The sequence below is a fragment of the Clarias gariepinus genome, chromosome 4 (genome assembly GCF_024256425.1).
Source record: "Clarias gariepinus isolate MV-2021 ecotype Netherlands chromosome 4, CGAR_prim_01v2, whole genome shotgun sequence".
In the NCBI taxonomy this organism is placed as follows: domain Eukaryota; kingdom Metazoa; phylum Chordata; class Actinopteri; order Siluriformes; family Clariidae; genus Clarias; species Clarias gariepinus.
Window position 1 is genome coordinate 29,292,950 of NC_071103.1, and position 20,725 is coordinate 29,313,674.

Consider the following 20,725-nt stretch of genomic DNA (forward strand, 5'->3'; position numbering starts at 1 on the left):
GTTATTAGAAAAAACATATCTTTAAAGATTCCCTAACTTGTTCCTTGGGGTTTTTTTTAAAATGTGTCCAGTCCATGGACCTCTTAAACTGACACTTTAGGAATCTAAGAAAGCCTATAAGAAGTCTTTTTTAGTACAGCTAGCAAAGAATGCTAAAGAATCTTCTTTACTGTGAATGCAGAACATTGTTTCTATTGCTAACAATGGGGGAAAAAAGCAGACATTTACTCAGTATAAAAAGGTGCTTATGGAGTTAGAATGGTTTTTAATTGCACAAGTGGTCTGTCTCAAGTATATCAGAGATTCACCAATCCTGAGCATAAAAATATAAGTGCAAGACCTACAATTATGTATTCACACATAACCACATGTATCCAGCTTTGCTATACCTGAAGCACATAGCTAAGGAGACTTAAGGGGACACACCATCAATTTTATAAAACGTTATAAAAGCAAGCAGATAAACTGAAATGATAACGTTGTCTGAGGTACATAGCTGCATTTCCGAGGTATTTCCAGCAATCTATATCTGCTTGGCATCTCAGCAACAGTGTGACATCAACCAAAATAATCAGAGAATCAGTCCTAATTATAAGAATGACTATTATACCCCTACACCAATACTTACTATCATAGTAAAAACAATCTATAGGCGTAACCCTCTTAGGATTTATTCTAGTATATTTAACTGGAAAAATAAAACAGGGCCGGAGTTGAACTAGAATGTGTTTGGGTGAAAGAAATATGAAGGAATTGTATGCATCTCCTGAGACCACAGGTCTGATAAATCAATCGTTCATTCAGTAATTAAATTAAATTCAATTTAGCCTTTTCAGAAATCAAGATAAATTGTTACAACTTGTAGATTATCTGGCGGAAATATTACAGAAAGGATTTTAAATATAAGAAAACATTAAGCACTATATCATAATGTCCAAAAAAGTGATTAGCCAATTTATGTAATATTTCTTATTATAAAAGTATTGCAAATCAAATACAGGATTATTTAACCACTTTTAGATACTTTAGATGTGTATGTTAATAAAGCAAGACTGTCAAGCCTAAAATTCATAAAGCATATCTATAAATAGGTTAAATAATCATATATAGTATTTGGTTTACAACTTAGTAATAATAAGAAATATAAAATAAACCTGTGTTTAAGATACAGTACTTTAACAAAAAAAATGTTGTTGTTTAGTTTAAACAGGAAACAATAATAAACTCATCATTATAAAGGTACTCATTACATATATAGAAATAACGTCCTCATCCTGTCTGCAGCCCGTGTAATTTTAAATAAGTTAAATCTTCTCATCTGTGGTACAGTTTGTTTACAACCAAATTGAATAATGTGTCTTAATGTCTGGCAGATGTGTGGGAAATTAGCTTCTTTCCATAACTGAGTGGATACATTGTGGTGATTCTCCAGATGTTACATAATCAAACATGTTAGACACAGAAATTACTGGCATCTTTGCAGCATTACCATTGCATATAGAATGGAAATTTGATTAGTTCTGGATCTATTACAGAGACATAAATGCAGGACAAGCCTTAAAAACATACTGTGCTTTGTTACATTTTTAAATGCTAAATACGCCATAGTGCATCAGATTCAAATAATGTAATTTGAGCTTTTTGTCCAGGTAAGCATTATACAAATCAATCACTTTCTGGGAAAAAAAAACCTTTCTAGAATGTTTTACTGAGAAAAATGTGTTTTACATAAAAACGTACAAAAAAAATAACACTGTCATCAGGCCTAAATGACAGAACAGATTTAAATCATACCTACAGAATTGTGCAAACATGTTAATAAGCTACGAACTGTAAAACATACCCTTTGGTCTGTTACAGTATCACACTTTACATCCCCACGAAGTCTTGACGCCTGTTTATTTCAGGCTTGTATGCAATATTGCATAGTTTTGTTTTCCTTTTTAAGCAAATTAGGCCTAATGTAAAGGCCTCTGTGCCAATGCACATCTCTCCTATTATCGGTTCAGGCAACTTGAAGGTGAAATTTTATTAATGGAAAACACGAATGTCTGACATGCAAATAGCATGTGCCCTTGGAAATAGCATGTGCCCTTGGAAAGTACACTAAGGCATCATTTTCATATTTTTTATCTTCGTACCAACATTTTAGGTAACTGACGGTAAGCTAGCTCCTGTTAGATTGTCTGCTCCTTGCCTTAGGGGATGAAAAAGACAGCTTTGACAGTTTCACTTCCGTTTTACAGCATTCAATAGTGCAAATTTGAGATTGAGATTGTTATCCATTTCCTTTGAGCTTTCAAGCCTCCACAAACTCTAAATCTCAAATATCGTGGCAGTTCTGTCTCTTCCTTCTTCCAAAACTTCTTCCAGCAGCTGGCACCAGATTTTATCCATATTCCTGATTAGAGATCTATACATGGCTTTTATAAGTATGAGTCCATCTACTGAGAAAAAAAGTTCAATTAGCATGTACGTAGAAATGCCTAGCAAACCACATAAAATTCAAGTTCAGCTTTCCGCTGCACATATTCAAAAAGCCTCTTCACCATGTCCGCCACTGCTTTTGGCTGCATCTGCTTTATTCTGCATACCTACTCACGTCCTTTATGGATATAATCGACCATGTGTGCTGGGGATTATTGGGAAAACATTAGAGAAGCAGCAAAGACTCACGCAGCCACAGCTTTGAAGACTTCCATCCTCAATGAACCAGAGCTGTTCCAGTGTATTAAGCAGAAAAATATAATATTCACATTGTGGCAGGTTGGTGATGCCTGTGTTTTTTTTCAGTAGCTCCACTGTCTTGAAAGTTTTGCTCTTCCATATTAAAATCCTTTATAAAGAGCTCCATGGCAGCAGTGTTAGAGCTGACACCCCAAAATACCCTGACATACTATATTGGTTTTCAGTGCAGAAAAAACATTACTGAACACCAGTGAATTTCTGTCTGCCTGATCCTTGCATTATGGACTGATACACTCACCAGCCACTTCAATAGAAACACTTCCACCCCTACTAATTTTTGGAATCGTGTGATCTCAGTGACGTTACCAGGGTTCTTGCCAGACTAGCTGGTTTGTCTATTTCAGAAACTTTTGATTTTTCATCGACAACAGTTCTTGCAATTAACAGGAATTTGAGCCCAGTTTAAGCGCATGTTTTTGAAAAGCATGGTCTGGTCTTCAACTATCCATTATTGGTCTTGTGTGTATTAGCTCATATACCTTAAAGTTTATTAATCTGTGCATTTTTAAATGGTTTTCTGCTCACCACAGTTGTAAACATGACATGCAGACCATTCTTCTTAGACCAACCTCATTAACAATGTATTTACGCCCAACAACCTGTGCTTACTAGATGTTGCAAAATTCCAAAACATTAGAAGTTTATGATATACTCAAACCAGCCCTTTGGCACTAAAAACTATGCCACAAGTCACTGAGATCTTCTTTTTTCCCTATTCTAAAATGCGATTTTACTCAATTTTAATACATTTTATGCGTTGCACTGTTGTCACATGATAGGCTAAGCATGTCTTCACGTATCCCTAAGAAAGTGGCCGAAGACTGCAGACAGAATTTCACAACAGCTACAACATGCACTTTCTGTAAAATAAGCAGTGACTGAATTATGGCAAATTTCTTGTTTCTGGCTTTGGACAACCTTCTACATAGTATCAGTTGTATAAAACAAGACCCAAGTCTGCATGTGCAATTTAAACATTTACACGCATGCTAACTGTCATGTAATGTTATTTAGTAAGAAATCAGTTGTGAAAATCATTTGAGGAAATTCATAAAATGCAGGCACAGTTTGGCATCAAACCAAACCATTTCTGTTAAATAAATAAGGTCTCTCAGTTATTTCGGTTTATGTGCCATGAGTATTACGTCTTTAGATCGTCCAGGTGATATCGCCAAAGATTTTGTCACTTAAAACCCATTGTAGAAGGTAGCAGAAAACAGGGTGAATGTGTCTTTAAACATTCTTTACCATTTAGACCACAAAGCTTTTGATAATGTTGAAATTGTATAGAGGGACAAATTAGAGGCATTTCTGTCCAAATGAAATATTAGTCAGTCTCATAGTCCAATATTTGTTCATCCATTAAGTCCATTAACTGCATCAATAGCATCATTGCATCGCCTTATCCACATCTTTACATCATGCTCTTCCTGAATTGATTTTGTTGTGGGCTCTTCAGCTTGTCACTGGGGCAGGAGGACTCCTCCAGCTGCCTGCACAGCACTTTGATGTCCTTCACCTCTTCCAGCACATCTCTGGCTTGCCCCCAAGCACTTGCCGCCTCCTCCAGCAGGCGTTCTGCCTCTTTGCCTGGGGCAGAACCTGCACCTCTACCCTGGGTGTGACTCCGCACCTCACGGAGCAACTCCTGAGTTCTCTCCAGTTTTACCAAGATGAGCTCCTGTAGCTGGCAGATGGATTGCGTGGGGGCTGAGGCTGAGCAATGTGGGATTGGTCTTTTGGTTTCTGAGTGAGAGAGGATCTCATCCATGGAGGCACAGCGGTTCTTGTCTGGGGCTCGGAACTTATTTACAGCCTTGGGTGTTTGGGCTTGACTCTCACACCAGTTCCAAGAACTCTCGCTTTTACGTGGGAGGCTCTGAGATTTAACCGTAGCCTCAGAATCAGGCAGAAGTTTACAGGTGTCTATTCTGGAGTTTGCAGATTTGTTCTGGTCCTTCGTTTCAGGAGATGGCGTATCTTCTTCCTGAATAAGGTCAAGGGTCAGCATTCCATCTGAAGTAGATTTCGAGGCCTGAAAAAAACAATTACAACAATATAAAGAAACGAGGAAGTGTGTTGCACATAACAGCTCTTAGATATTTAAGAAATGAGTGTAGTTCTGGTGTTAGGACATGGACAACTCACCACTGCTAAAAGGTGCCCGCGGGTGGGAAGTCGGCGTGTGTGTGGGATTTTAGCTCGATCTCGCGTGGGATGAACCAAACCGCTTTCACCTTCCACTGCAACCTGGAATGTTAGCCAAAGGGACATGTAAAGTTTAGAATAGATTGGTCACATGCATAGGCATTTTGTAAAAAAAAATCTGATCTGTTTGACCTCTAACAATATTTAGCCCCATTATAAATGGTATCTCAAAAACATTTAATAATGACAGTTTATTTTTGCACATACAGTATAAATAAATTCAGACACATTTTAAATTAAAGTGAGTAACCTATTTAAAACAGGGGCCAAACTCTGAGACTCTTTTGAACACACTGCTCTTCCACATCATAATCTGAAGCCCAGTTTACAATTTCATGACTGCAATACGGTACATATGCCAAAGAGCAGTACAAGAGGAGGCGTTACGCTAAGCACATACAGCCTTTGCGCTAATGTAAATTCAGCCATGTGTGAAACTGCAGTCGGAGGTTTAACTCCTAGATTACAGGGACAATCTGTTCACAGCAGACCTGGCTTCGTGTGCTGACTCCATCCTCTCCATCCTTCCCTCTCCTGAAGAGTGTATGAGAAGTAGCAAGTCGGCTCTAGTGGAAAGTTTTTCATGCCAGTCAGTGGGTGATCTTCATGAAACTTGACTATGAAAGTTCCCTCAAACTCTCTCAACTCGATTTTGTTTCAATAGGAGCACTGTGTCATAGATGTTTTGCGGCTCAGCAGATCATACAATAGGAGAGGTCACTGCTACTTAATCTAGGAAATGGACAGTTAAGCTAGGCAAAAAATGCAGTTCCAAAATGTCATTTTGAGCCAAATGTTAAACATAGAATTGATATATTTAGCGTTTTTCATCTTTGAGCTTATTTCACTCACTAATTGCAGAATGCGAATGACTTCACTTGAAAATACGGGACGAGAGAACAACAGTGTGTGGTTGTATTCTTAAGTGTTTTCCATACATGTTTAGAAAATGAAAATCGGAAAGAGCAGAGATACAGGTATATAGTGGGCGTGCATGTTTGTGCTTGCAGGTTAAATTCACCTCATCCAGAACGCGGTTCTTTCCCCTGGTGATGGCTATGTTTAAGGCGTTGATCCATGATTCTTTTTCTTCAGGACTGACAGCCAGGAAGACCAAATTTGGAACCTAGTGGACATGCAAACATAACACTGTAATCTACACCTGAAACATGATGCATCTTCATTTAACCCTTTTAGTTTACATCCAGCACCATCATTAAAGATGTTTGTTTATTTAAACCTATCTCATAAAAGCTCCCATTATGTGCAAGTTAAGTAAGATCAATGCATTATTCATTTACAGGTCATAATCAAGATCAGGTTAGGTAATATATAATTAAATTAACTTCATTCATTCAATGGAACTCAAGTATGCAGTAGCGATACCCTTTCCTTAAAAAAACACAGAGATTTCCGATACAGTATGCCCTTTTGTTTTTCACAGCAATAATGTAATGGCAAAAATACCTCGCTGACTGGCATAACAAATGTTTTATCTGTCTTTTAGCACACTTTCCTTAGCGGTCACTCACATCTGACTGCACTTTTAGAGAGCAGTGTTTTAGATTCAAGAGTCGAGAGATTTTATTTGATATTTGTACACATGCCAACAGAACAGGTGCACTGGAATTTTTTTCTGCAGAAGCTCTCGTGAGTCAGTGATAAAAAAAAAAGAAGGAAAAATGAACATATAATACAGGAAATAAAAAGTAGAAGAAGTCAGCAGACTATACACACTATAAACATTATACATCACTATAATGTCGACCTTTTGTATATTTTAAATGTGATCTCCACACATTGAATTAATGCACTTCTTAAATTTTTTTAATTGCACTTTTTCTTGTTCTTATACTGTACATACTAAGTCAGTATGGTGGCTTAGTGGTTAGCACTGTCGCCTTGCACCTTCAGGGTCTGGGTTCGCTTACCTCCTTTGGGTATGTGTGCGTGGAATTTGCATGTTCTCCCTGTGCTAGGTGGGTTTCCTCCTACAGTCCAAAGCCATGCAGATTAGGCTCACACACTCATTTAAATTGTGTGAATGAGTGTGTCTGTGTGTATGTGTGTGTGTGTGTATATCTATCTGCCCAGCAATGTGTTGAAAACCCCATTCAGGAAGTGCCCTACATCATGCCCTAAGCTTCTGCAGATTTGTCTGTTGCACATTCATGATCCAAATCTCCACCAGTTCTTAAAAGTGTCCTATTGGGTTGAGATCTGGTAACTATGAGTACAGGGAAGTCACTGTCATGTTCAAGAAAGCTAATTGAGATGATTTTAGCTTTGTAACATGGCACATTATACTGATGGACATGGTGAACAATATTCAGGAAGGCCATGGCATTTAAATGATGCTTAATCGGCACTAAGGGGCCCAAAATGTGCATTGAAATATCTTCAACACCACTATACCACACAGAACCGCTGATATGGATCCAACCGTTGGATGGATCCAATCTTTCATGTTTATCCCAAAATCTGGGTGAAAATGGCTTGTTTTGCTGATGCTTGCTGAAGTCACTACTGAAGTAAATCACCTTCTTTCTCCATTCTGATGGTCAGGTTGAACTTCAGCAAACTGTGTTGTTAGTCTTTTGGCTGCTCGCCTCGAGGGGTCGCCACTATGTACCATCCGATCCGTACAACAACTTAGCAAAGGTTTCACACAGGGGTTTAATTTTGGGGGTTAAACAAAACCCCCACAGCCACATACAATTTTTAAGTCAGTTGCGAGAGTATTTTTAAATGCAAAAACATCAACTTAGTGCAAACAGGAAACAACTGACATGTACTCGACCAATTTAGCACTAGGCTGGCATCATGCTGCAGTTTATGCTTCCACCCACAAATAGAGCCTATAGAGTCATGCAGTTCAGTTTCCATTCTACACACACATACACAACAAAAAGCAGCAAGAGGCCACAATATCATGGTGCAAAACTCCAAGTGTTCTAAATGTACAGTAAGTCTCCTGAGTATGCAGCAGTCTACACAAATTCGACTGTTTCAGCTATACATATCTCAGTGCTGTCAACTTCTATACCAGAGCCTCAGTGTTGTGCTTTACAGCATATTTATTTTATTGCTGTCTAAGTAGTTCTGTAACACCAAAGGAACTGGCCTTAACCTTTGAGTCTATAACAAATGTACACAGCTGGTCAGTACTGTCTTATGATCTTCACGTAGCGCAGAAGGAGATCATCAGTGGTGTCGGTCATTTCCTCCACAGCTTGTGCCTTGTAATCAGTTGTGTTTTTTATAAAGCAGTAGGCAACATTAACCTTGTGATGGTGTGTGCTGCTGATTTGTTCTCCTCAGGCCTTACAGTAGGATTAAGCACCTGCCTCAGTGCTTTATTTCAATAAATCTGCCTTAATACTAAACATGTGACCAGTTAAAATCAGAAAATATAACTGCTGATGTGCAAAGGGGATAGAATTTTTATGGTATCACTGATGTGTTTTGGTCTTAATGTCAGTGTTCTCGTCACATGAACAGGATGACTGAGGACTTGCAAAAGACGATGAGCAGTCTCACTGTAAGCTAATTACACAGTACAAGATGCTGACAAATAATGAGTATCACTTCTTGTTTTTAGGGCTTTTTCTTTGAAAAAAAAAAAAAAAAACCCAGTGTGAGTTGCAGTGTGTCATTATTTCCCCAGTACTGTATATCTAAATGTTGTAGTTTGCACGAAAAAAAAAATTCTCTTTAAATTTTTTATTTTTAGTTCATTCTGATCACAGTATCCCATTGGCCAAGAGACTGCATTACTTACTATGTTGCCTGGTTGGCGGGCGCACAACAGCGTAAACTTGCTGTGATTTTTCTTGGTCCGACTCTTGGCCTTCCGAAGCTCCTCAGACCTCTCGTAGTCTGTTAGGTCCACCACCTCCTGAATTTTCTTCTCGTCCTTCACCTAAGTAGGTCAATAGATTTAGATATTAAGACCATCCCATGAAAGCAAGACCAAAAATGATCAAAAAGTTAATTTAGAGTCTTAAAAATCATTAATTTACAGCACCTCAGATTATGAACACAGAGCGTAAGTAGCATTGTTGGAATTGAAAGGTGTGTCCAAACTTTTGACTGGGAGTGTTAAATGTTCCAGTGCTGTTATTTTCTATTATCGTCACTCATGGGAGGCCCTTTTATTCAATCAGATTACTCGGTTGGAACAAAATGTTATATAATTAAAACATTTTTAGATATATATTTTTTTTATTCAAGCTTATATTGTACAATCAAGACAATAATTATTATTATAAGGCCATGGGATTAAAAGGTGTGTCCACTTTTTTGACTCTGTATGTGTGTGTATACTGTATATACTATATATTTATTTATTTATATACAGCTGTGGCCAAAAGTTTGAGAATGACACAAATATTAATTTGTCTGCTTCTTTAAATGATTTTTGAATCTGCTGCTTCAGTGATTAGGATCATTTTGTCAGATATTACTATGGTATACCGAAGTAAAATTTCAAGCATAAGTTTATATATGGAAAGAGTCAATATATGCAGTATTGACCTTTGCATTTGCCCTGGCATGCTGTCAATCAACTTCTGGGCCACATCCAGACTGATGGCAGCCTATTTTTGCATAACCGATGCTTGAAGTTTGTTACAATTTGTGGGAAAAGGAACATAAAGACATTATTCTTGGATGGTTGGGAGAAGCCGATCCCGAAGGATGTTTTTGTACCCATCTTTATTCATGGCTGTGTTCTTAGGCAAAATTGTAAGTAAGCCTACTCCCTTGGCTGAGACGCAACCCCAAACATAAATAGTCTCAGAATGCATTACTGTTGGCATGACACAGGACTGATGGTAGCGCTCACTTTTAATTCTTCAGACAACCTTTTTTCCTGGATGCCCCAAACAATTGGAAAAGGGATTTACCATCGGAGGGATTCACCACTCAGCAGTCTAATCTGTGTCCCTTTTGCAGAATATCAGTCTGTCCCTGATGTTTTTCCTGAAAAGACATGGCTTCATTGCTGCCCCTCTTAAAAAGTATGAAGATGAGCACTACCGTCAGTCCAGTGTTTTGTTGTGTTTTTTTATTTCCAGCCATCTATAGTTGTTTTGGAGCTCAAAATACCCAGTACTGTGAATGATGACCTGAAGTATGCCTTAAACACTTGAATGTCAGTGCAACATCCGACAGAAATATGCGACAAGTAGAGACACCTTCTTCGCTCAATGTTGGATTGTGGCATCATTTGTTTTTCCCTTTTCCTTTTCTCCAGAGCGTCAGTATTACATACCCTGAATGTGGTTTTACCAAAAATAAAAGTACAGACATCACTGTCCCTAGTTTCAAAGCACATCTATGGGGCAAACTGACCCATACACATTGACATTTCATACAAATTTAAATAACTCTTTTGATTGTGTAAAGTTGCTTTGCGACAATGACAATTGCTAAAAGCGCTATACAAATAAAATTGAATTGAATTGAATCTATAAAAATAAGGCAAATTGTATTAAATAACATTTTGTGTCTTTACAAGATCAAGACTCTTCCCCTAGGGAAAACTAATTGTATTATTTTACCTGCTTAATACCCGTATAATTACATTGATTTACGATACATGGACCTGATTTAATGATTATGTCTTCAGCAACAGCTAAGGCAATATTTAACCCACTTGGCTTCCAGCATGGCAGCTTAAGTCCCTGGCAACAGTCAAAGTGCAAATGACACTGCTTAGAAATCTAACTTGCCAAAGGGCAATCTAAGGACAAAGCTGCATTTGCAATATTTATACAGCTTGAATTTTGGTCTGGCCATTGAGACAGGGACGATTATCGGTCAGCTTAAACACACAAAGCTGCTCGTGCCAGTCAGTCAAATGCTGAAACTGGACTCCGCTTGTCTTCAAAGCCTCTGTTTAAATTATAAGGAAACCGACACTTATTAGCTATACATTATAAGTGCAGAGTGTAAACTAAGTCTTTTAGACTTGTGTGAGAGTTGTGCTATTTTAGACAGATTTTATTTTCAGAATCACCTAACCTATTGGTGTCAGGGCATGAGAATAAATAATGATGCTCAGTGTTATGCCATGCATTGTATTATTGATTTGAAGGACATCCTACACAATCACTGTTAAAAGAAAATAAGAGTTATTGCAGGCTCTGGCAGCAGAAATGAACAGCAATATGTTTAGCCACATTACCAAATATCAGCAACCTATCAATGTCTTTAAAAAACGGACATTATTTACACTTACATTTAGCCATGTGGCAATTGTTCGTATTCAGAGTTACTTCCAAATGTTACCTGCCACTTTACCACCCTGAAATAAACAAGTTTTCTCACACTCTCCACTGTGAAGCTACTCATTTCATATTCCTAGAATAATTCTCCAAACCCACACACTAGCACTCAACCCACTCATCTACAAATCTCTCATCTCTCATCTCCAAGATATCATTCTAAGCCATGTCCACTGCACCAATCCTTTCCATGTCAATGCTACACACTAAACTTTAAAAAAGATCAGCCATAACATTAAGATCACTCACAGCAGAAGTGAATAACATTGGTTATCACCTATTTACACCTGCCAAGGGGTGGGATATATTAGGCAGCACATGAACAGTCAGGAGGAAGGAAGAAATGGGCAAACTTAGGATCTGAGAAACAACAAAGCTAGTTTAGAGCATCTCCAAAACAGCAGGTCTTCTGCAGTGGTTAGTATCCACCAAAAGTAGTCGAAGGAAGCACAACTGAAACGAGTGACAGAAACAGAAGCATCCAAGGATTATTAATCTATATGGAAAGCAAAGGCTAGCCTGTTTGGTCCAGTCCCACAGAAGAACTACTGCAGCACAATTTTCTGAAAAGGTTATTTCTGGCTCTGACAGAAATGTGTCAGAACCCACAGCACATTGCACCTTGCTGTTTATAGGGCTGGGTAGCCAGTGGTCAAATTGTAAATACATTTTAAGGCTGATGGTGTGGTCAAGTATTATTTTTTTTTTTGCGCAAAACTACAATTAACCATACAAAATAATGGCAAAATATGTCAAATTTGTATAGGTTTAGGCATATGTATAACTTAAGAACAGTTTTATTAACGAAATATAAGCTTAATTAAATCAACTTAGACCGCCCTAACCCGAAGATCGCGAGTTCGATTCCCGGATGATGCTGTAACCTCATGCAGCCAGAGGTCTAGAGAGCTGATTGGCTGAGCTCTCTCATGGCACTTCAGCCAATCAGGGGTGAGCTTGCGCTAACGGAAGGAGCGGATAGAGCTGTTCTCCGAGTGTGCGTAAGCAAGCAGCTGAAAACATGCGGTCAGCTGACGTCACGTGGTTCAGAGAAACACATGATAGTCTTCGAGCCTCCCAACTGAGTGGTAGTAGTAGCCTTAATGTGGGAGCGCCCCTAGTGACAGGGAGGAATTGGACACGATTCGGAGAAAAAAATCTGGGGAAAATTTAAAAAATTTAAAAGCAGTCTGTCATTTCGAAAACTCCCGTATTAGATTGAATCCTTCGTTTTCATTTAGTCTCCGTTAGAGTATTTGTGCGTATGTGTGTACATCACTTCCCTAGCAATAAATGTCCTGCCATAAATGTGGATGTTACTTTAAGAGATAACACCTACCAAAAAGTGTTGCAGACCAAATATCCCCTGATGGGATGTGGCCTTTCTCAGCAAGGCAATGCACCCTGGCACATCACTGTGACAATGAGTTCAGGGTGTTGACCTGGCCTCCAAATTCCACGTTTTGTGAAGTTGATGCTTCAACACTATCATTCCAGGTTTTAATAAGGTGCTGATGGGTTTTTCAACCAATTCCAGCTATTTCAAATCTCCTTTGTTGTTTACCTTCCTAGCTGCAGGCCAATAATTTGATCATCTTTTAAATGGTGATCTTTTTTTGGTGAGGTTCTGTAGACAATCAACACCAATCAGAATTTAAAATCAGTTGAGGATTCCTTCATATTATTGTTATTCATTCATTCAAGGGACTATGGATTTTAATGAAGTGGGAATTTAACATCGATATGGCTAATTACCTTGTAACGTCAGCATGTTATGACAGTAGCCTAGCAGCTAGCAGCAGCTTAGCAATTATCCCAGTAACATCATATCCAGCTGCTAAGTGTGCTAAATGTGAATGAACCAAGTAGTGTACAGACATTAAAGACATGCACAATCATACAGTAGGTATCCGGGGCTTTGCTTAAGAACATGAGAGGTGGTCAGCATACAAACATTGCTTCCTTTTTAGGTTACAGGCTTATAACTTCCGGGCACAAACAACACTGCATTTCAAAACCTGTTTCTAATTTGATACTGGCCACTTCCTTTTGCCCCTCACGTCATCTTCTGTGAAACTCTAACTGTGGGTTATTTCTGCAAACGAATCAACAAACTGCAAGAAACATCATAAACAGCTTCAATAGTTTTGTAGTTTGACACAAATATGTGACACTGTGTACTGGAATTATAAACTGACTAACACGAAAGGAAAAATGGGACTGTACTGTATCACATCCTTCTACTGAGAACTAAATAAAAAAACAGCAGATAAAAAACAGGAACTGAAAATGTGGAAATAGACCCGAAGCAGAAGAGAGAGATCAGGAGAGAATTTCAGCCTACAAACCTTAAAGAAGTCGTTCTTATATGGAAGAAGAACAGAAAGCCTCTACATCCTTTTTTTATGTCTGTTGCATTTTATCAAGAGTTTAATAAATACTCATTTGATGATTATGAACTAGCACTGGCATTTTTAACGAAGATGAATTTAAAACAATTAAAACACAACTATATTACCTATAAATAAAAGGATTAATTAAACGGTTTATGGAGTTTTCCTAATCATCTCTATCTACTCCTAAAGTTTCCACTAAGAGTTTTACTAATTACAGTATATGAGTTATACTATTTTAACTATTTATACTATTTAAATCTATTTAGTTTAAGTCACATGTCAGATAGGCTGATAACTATAATACCTTAACAATACAGATAACAGCTTTTATTATGACAGGCTATGAGTCCACCAATAAAACTGCATCCTCTGGCTACTTCACAGTCAACACTTTTAAAAACACTGGTCTAGGGACCGCAAAACACTTACAATACAGTTTACACTTTTAATGAAATAGACAATACTGAGTCATTCCGGACACCGTGGTAGATTCTAAGCGATATATAAGTACATCCTGTGGAGGTAGAGAGACAGTGAGACCCGAGAGTTTCACAGAACTTGAAACCTGGTGCCAGATTGTTTTTTCTTTAATGGATTTTTTTTTTTGCCTATTAGGCTAATAAATAAAGTTTTCAATCTTTCAAAACTGTGATCTTATAATGTACTCAGCAAAGTGAGCTCACCAAAAACACACTGATGTCTACCAGTTTGTATGAGAGTTATTTGCTTGCAGCATTGTTGTGGATGGCTCATTTTAACCAGCAAAGCAGCGAGCTAAGAAAATTTTCAAAATCAAATCAGTTTAGATGCTACTAAGCTTCTTAGTCAAAAATCAGAGTAGTGGAAAAAGCCTGAATAGAATAAAAGCTTGCACCCACACCAGCACTCTCTGGATCATAATATTACATCATGATTCTAATGCTCTGTGTGTGTGTGTGTGTGTGTGTGTGTGTGTGTGTGTGTGTGTGTGTGTGTGTGTGTGTGTGTGTGTGTGTGTAAATTTTTATGAAAGGAGAGACTCTGGAGGAGAATTTAGATGGAGAGTGTGGGACTGAAGAGTGGGTGGGCTTCTTCTGTAGCCAAGTGTGGCAGACATTAGCAAGATCACTTGGTGGCTTTAAGCACAAACTTTGAAACAGCTGCTTTATCATGCACTACCAGTTGAAATTCAGACACTAAATTACAATATTACAAATAATATACACTATTATATGCATTATGTTTTTCCATGACAATTGTAAGGAGTAAAATAAATACACATTTTATAAATGCGATTTCTTAAACAAAATGTTTTTTTATGAACAGTAAACATGCGTAAAATGAAAGTATGTACATCCTGTGCATGTTTGAACAACACCAAAAAAAACCAAAAAAGAAGTAACTTTGAGAATGGCATGCAGGCCTGCATTTAAACACAAACAGTCAGCGGGGAGAAACACTGATGAGTCAGACAAAATGGAAAGACCAAAGAGTGTCTCCCATGTCTGTGTCCACTCCCCACAGACAGCTGTCCCACTCAGAGGACACCACTCTAAGGAGGACATCTGATCCCCTGCACAGATGAAGAGACAACTCAGTGCTGGGTCATGTTTGTTCCCAGACCCCGCTCAAATGCAATAGAGGACACTGTCTCGATTTACAATGACCTACTGACTCGCAAGCATTCTATCAGATGTAATGAATCTTAATAGAATTTGTTAGTCTAACAGATTGACCACAAGATCTTTCACCTGCAGTGTCACTTAGTAAATCTTAACACCAGGTCCAATGTGAATCTCTGGTATGCTTGCTTCCAAATGTCTCTTAAAGAGCAATTTATCAACTATCGCTTTTGGGGGTCCTCATGAAAATCTTTCCCATTTGTCCATTCATTAATAAAAATGACACCAAAGTAACAGAAGCTGCTTGATTAATGGCATCTGTCTAGACAGCTGCGGAAAGCAGTCACCAGCATGATGAAACATCAGCGTGTTAAGCTTTAAAAGGGTCATTCCTCCCTGTATCCACAGGCCATATGCTGGCTCGGCATTGTTTGATCCGATGCTGAGCGCAGCAAACAGCTTTCAGCGTGAGCATGACTCAAGCTTGTTCCATCTCCACTTCCCTTAGTGAGAAAAAGCTAGATGAATAATGACCTATTTATATTGGGCATGCTTAGAGCCCGTTAAAGCTTTCAAGGGAAAGAAACATTATAGAAAACATCAACATTTACTGAGATGGAAAATTTTATATATATATATATATATATATATATATATATATATATATATATATATACACTGATAGCAACTTTGTTACCTGTTATGCTATGGTCTGACCCTACTAGTAAGTTTACAATTGGATCAAAGTATTTAAAGTCTGTTAAATCCTTCAGCCAGACTAACTGCCTCCTGCCTTCCATCACATCCATTCACTTTATTTCTCACATGAGTCCTACTGCTACAGTGACCTACTGCTCACTGGCAATAATACAATATTGCTTTAACATGCTAAAGAATACAACGGCATTATATAAAATCTTTTTAATATGTTCAACTGTTTAAGGTTAATACTGAACAAATAAAATCTATATCTATATCATCATAATCACAATATTAGCAGTTCCTGACCATCTATGATGAATGGAATAAGTAAACGTAAACTAAATCACATAGGGAGAAAATGTACAAAAGTTGTTTTGTTTTTTTTACACACTCACTGACACTATGGGGCATGTGGAAACACCTGTTAGCCTAATCTCCATGTCTCCGGACTGTAGGAAGACACCTGAGTACCCAGAGTAAACCCACCAAGAATAGGAGGAAGAAGCAAACTCCACACACACAGACCTGTGGTGGGAATTGAACCCTTGACCCAGGAGGTGTGAGGCCACAATGCTAACCTCTACACCTCTGTGACACCAAACTGTAGGACTTACACAGGGAAATACTCTTATAATTCTCCTAAAGAGGTCTTTAACATAAGCTATGTAAGATAGCTGAAATGAATAAATATAGAATCTACTCACTTTTTGCTGCAACTTTAATAATATTTACCATCATAAAAATCTGGTCTCAACACTACTTTAGTATTACACATAATTTTCTACATTCTGATTCTTTACCCAAATACTAGGAATTGAAATAAAGCAGAGGTGGCAAGTAAGGAAGTATAAATACTACGTACTTTTTGTGTACGTGTATTTTCCATTTTACTTCTGCTTACTACACTTTTTGATGAAAACCCTTTTCTATAACAAGCCTGTAATGTTTTTGTGCAACCTTTAACTTTATTGTATTCTCTATGCTTGCAGTATGTCCATTTCGCATTGCATAGACTTCTTGCATTATAGAGGATAGCAATGGTAGCAACTAGCTACTTTACTGAAGTATTGAAAGGTGCCATCAATGCTGCTTTGATTAGTTTAATCAATGTCAAATCATGATTTTACCATGACTTGTTGCTATTGAGGCACTACAGCACTGTCTAGCCAAACCAACAAGTCAGGCCTACAAGCTTACATAAACTTGTAATTCATCTAAACACAGCCAATACATTTTTCATTTATTTAGTTATTATTTATTTATACTTTCATTCCGGTATACATCTTAGATTTCTCCAGAAAACAAATCTCTTCTAGATTTGCACATTTATGTTACTTCAATTGTGTTTGTACTGAAAGTACATTTTAGAGCACATCCTTAAAACTTATGCTTGACAGAAAAAAATGAAGTGGTACTTCTGCCTGTAATGGGGGTACATTTTAGGCAAGTACTTTTTTGTTTGTGTACTTCTTCCACTTCTGAAATAAAGTGACAATAATTTGGCTTAATTGTTGCAATAATCCATACAAGATCAACAACAACACATGGACAGCTTTCTACACCTTTTTACAATCAGGTAAAGTAATTTGTTATTTTTCAAACAGCAGATTGCATATTTCACTACAAGGCGGCTCATTAATATAGGGTCATGAGGTTGGCTGGATAACTCTGCTCAGCTCATTATATTTTCCCATAGACAATGTTGTCTTTCACATCAGGGGAGGACAGTTGCTTGCTTGCACAGCAAACCAAAACAGGTGCACTAAGAAAATATACAGGGAATGAAAAGACTGCTAAGGAAACCAATTTTGTAACATACAATTGACAGCAGTTTCGGAACAACCCCCAGACCAGGTGTACGGCAGATGACTGCTGACCACTAGGAGTCTGTGTTTGTGCAGGATGGCAACAAGGATTATGAGAAAAATTACACTAAATCCACTGCCACCCTTCATTTAAACCTATGTAAATTAGAATACTTAACTGGGAATATACAATTACTATCAGCAAAGCTACTAGACATCATCTGATGACTTCATATCTACTGGTTCAACAATGTATTGGCTACTTGCTCATCTTTATACCAAATATGACCACTTAATATTTTTAAATCGGACAATTTAGTTTTACATTGTTTAACAAAATAACACCCTTAGCAACAGAATTGTCAGGCAAAGTGATTTACAATGTAAATTATGTCTTTGTATATTCAATAATTTCACATGCATTAAAAAATTTCCATATGTTCTATTTGTGAAATGTAAGTATACTCAGCGTTTTATATACACACCATGTACAGGAAATCCCCCCAGAATTACTGCAAACATGAAGACAATGTGTAAACCTTATTCTAGTAGTTTTATGAAGTGTAATGAAACAACTGTGCACAATGGACCAACATTTAAATATCATTAAGAAGTTATTGTTTTTTCTTAAGGCTTACAGGAATTCATCACATGCACAGCACAATGAAAATTATATTTTTCAATATAGTGCTTTATTCCTCTTTTATCACAACATTATCCAGTGATTAGTTTACTTTAATTATTTAGAGTGACATACTTTTTTTTCCTTTACAGATATATTTAATGTTATGAAACAACCACAAAACAAGTAATTTACGGTTAGCCCTTATCACAACAGCCATAAACAGTTATTTTTTTTCCTCTCTTATTAAGTTATAAGAAAAAAAATGCAGCTTGTCAAATTACCAAAAATCTGCAGAAGCCCTCTTTTCCTGTGCCTGAAAACAGACAGCTTTACTTTGTCAGGTACTAGCACTGACACATAAGAATCCTTTGGAAAAACTTGACCATAATGACAATTGCCTATCTTTTTATATAGCGCATTTTCATGCTAGTTCAAGTGTATATTACTATACAAAATGGCATCAATAGATCAAGCACATTGGTCTAAACATTTGCTGTTTATATCAGGCCCTAAAATGGATTTAGAACAAACTATAAAAAATCAAAGAGAACCAAAAGTAACACCACTTAGCTGAGAGAAATCAATTAATTGAAGCAGAACATCATCTCTGCGTGTATCAATTTAGAAACATTAAGAACTGTTCAGTATACTTATATTCAGTATATACATGTGTATCACAATTTCTAAATGTGCTGTAATTTATACATTTAAAATAAATTTTTGCAGATGGATTTAGATTGTTGACTTTTTTTATTAAGCTAATCCAAGTTCTAACCAATTGGAATCAAGGACTCAGCAGTGTTGTGGTATAAATGAATATTATCCTGATATTACAATATAATAACATTGAGATTACCTTTTTCATTTTCCATAAAAAAAAAAATTGCCATTACAGATTTAGTTATAACTGGGAAAACCGGTCTCAAGCATTGGTTAGAAGCAAGTGTAAGACCTCCAACAGGCATAGTGGAGGTCAGTGGATGTCTAACGATTGAGGCTATGACCAAATGTATGTGCACTGATCCTACTTCTACACCACTAACCTTTTATACTGAGCATGAGACAATGTTGTGTCTGCAGAATCATTTAGTAATTTATTGGTAATACTGACTTTAAAAAAAAAAGGTTTTGTAAAGATGTTCGAAAGTGTTCTAGAAACTGACCTCTTTGTCAGAGATGTACAGCTTGTCTCCTTTCAGCACCACATATCTGTTTTTCCAGATCTCCCTGAAAAGGCCTTTGCCACAGTACTTGCGAATCCATCCCACTTTGTCGGGTTGAGCAGGCTGCTGGCTGGAGTCCTGCAAAGCCTTTAAACACACACACACACACAAAACACTGAGCAATTAGGCTACAGCCCTGAGTGCTGCTCCTGGAGGTAGCCTATTTCACAAATCTGCATGGGTGAAGTGGCACACACACACACACACACACAACACTACCATTGCCTTTGTCATGGAGATCGTCCCATTCTTTGTGCAACACCAACTGCGAGCTTGAGTCAGTGCTGAACTTTCCACTCAGTGTAAGGACACAATGGCTCTTTACTTTGTGTAGTCCACAAATTCACGCATGGAACAACATTAAAAACGTGCAAGTGAGAGAACAGGGTGAAAAAATAAACGCAGATGGAAAATCAGTTCTGCAATAACAAATGGGTATTAGTGATGGAGTCCAGCAGCCCACACGTACAACAAAAACAGCTACAATGGCGTATTATCAAGCAGACCGAGCATCAGCATGGGCTTTTTCAAAAATGTATCCAAATGTATAATAACAAAGTGTTACAGCACAAAGACGCGTGTAAGTCAAAGCGACAGTGACACCAGCACGCACTCTTTTCAGGCTCGTACCCGCTTGTTCTTCTTCATCACGAGATCGCTCGGGTTAATCCTGTTTCTTCACTCTGTTCTGTATATATATATATTTTTTGCTTTTCACCGAAATAAGTCCGATCTGAAAGCGAAATGGGAGACGAGCTGCGAAACTAACTACAGGGTCGTGTCTCTTCACTCCGCCTCGTTTCTCCCAGTCTCTGCGCCTTCCGCTCGCTCCGCCGTTTCGCACATTCCCAACAATAGAAATCAGCCTTCTGGTAGCACACAGTCAGAGCGGTGCTGCCATCGCTCTCCTGCATCCGCCCGTTAGAAGTGTGCTCTCACACTTGTATGGGTTTGGAGAAGTTGCCGCTGTGGTGCTTTAGCTTGGTGCTCCACAGCGCCCCCTGTGGTTATTACAGCGCCACGAGTACTCTGCTGGAAGGGAAGTGCACTCCAAATACGCTACACACGCACGCACACACACACGCAAGACACTGTTTTTTTATGACCAAATTTATGCATCTAAATGT

General features: G+C 37.8%; 1 protein-coding gene across 3 annotated transcripts; it reads right to left on the bottom strand.

Annotated features, from left to right (window-relative positions):
• Positions 1–154: 154 nt before the first annotated feature.
• Positions 155–20,611, bottom strand: plekho1b (pleckstrin homology domain containing, family O member 1b). Of its 3 annotated transcripts, none has more exons than XM_053494767.1 (7): positions 20,229–20,611; positions 19,539–19,685; positions 8,738–8,878; positions 5,978–6,082; positions 5,448–5,522; positions 4,897–4,998; positions 155–4,783 (listed from the first exon to the last, which is right to left on the bottom strand). In XM_053494767.1, exons 1-7 carry the CDS (start codon positions 20,244–20,246, stop codon positions 4,163–4,165), a joined length of 1,209 nt encoding a protein of 402 aa, XP_053350742.1. In that variant the 5' UTR covers positions 20,247–20,611; the 3' UTR covers positions 155–4,162. The 3 variants fall into 3 exon arrangements, with proteins under 3 accessions (XP_053350742.1, XP_053350743.1, XP_053350745.1); XM_053494768.1 differs by having other exon boundaries at positions 157–4,783; positions 19,818–20,603; XM_053494770.1 differs by lacking the exon at positions 5,448–5,522 and having other exon boundaries at positions 158–4,783; positions 20,229–20,596.
• Positions 20,612–20,725: the final 114 nt, after the last annotated feature.

Bases quoted from the DNA above. Each gene is read 5' to 3' on its own strand.
- plekho1b (XM_053494767.1), bottom strand. The intron at 8,879-19,538 runs GTCAGTTTCTAG...TGACCTACTTAG, and splicing joins TGTACATCTCTGACAAAGAG to GTGAAGGACGAGAAGAAAAT. The intron at 6,083-8,737 runs GTAAGTAATGCA...CATGTCCACTAG, and splicing joins CCCGCCAACCAGGCAACATA to GTTCCAAATTTGGTCTTCCT.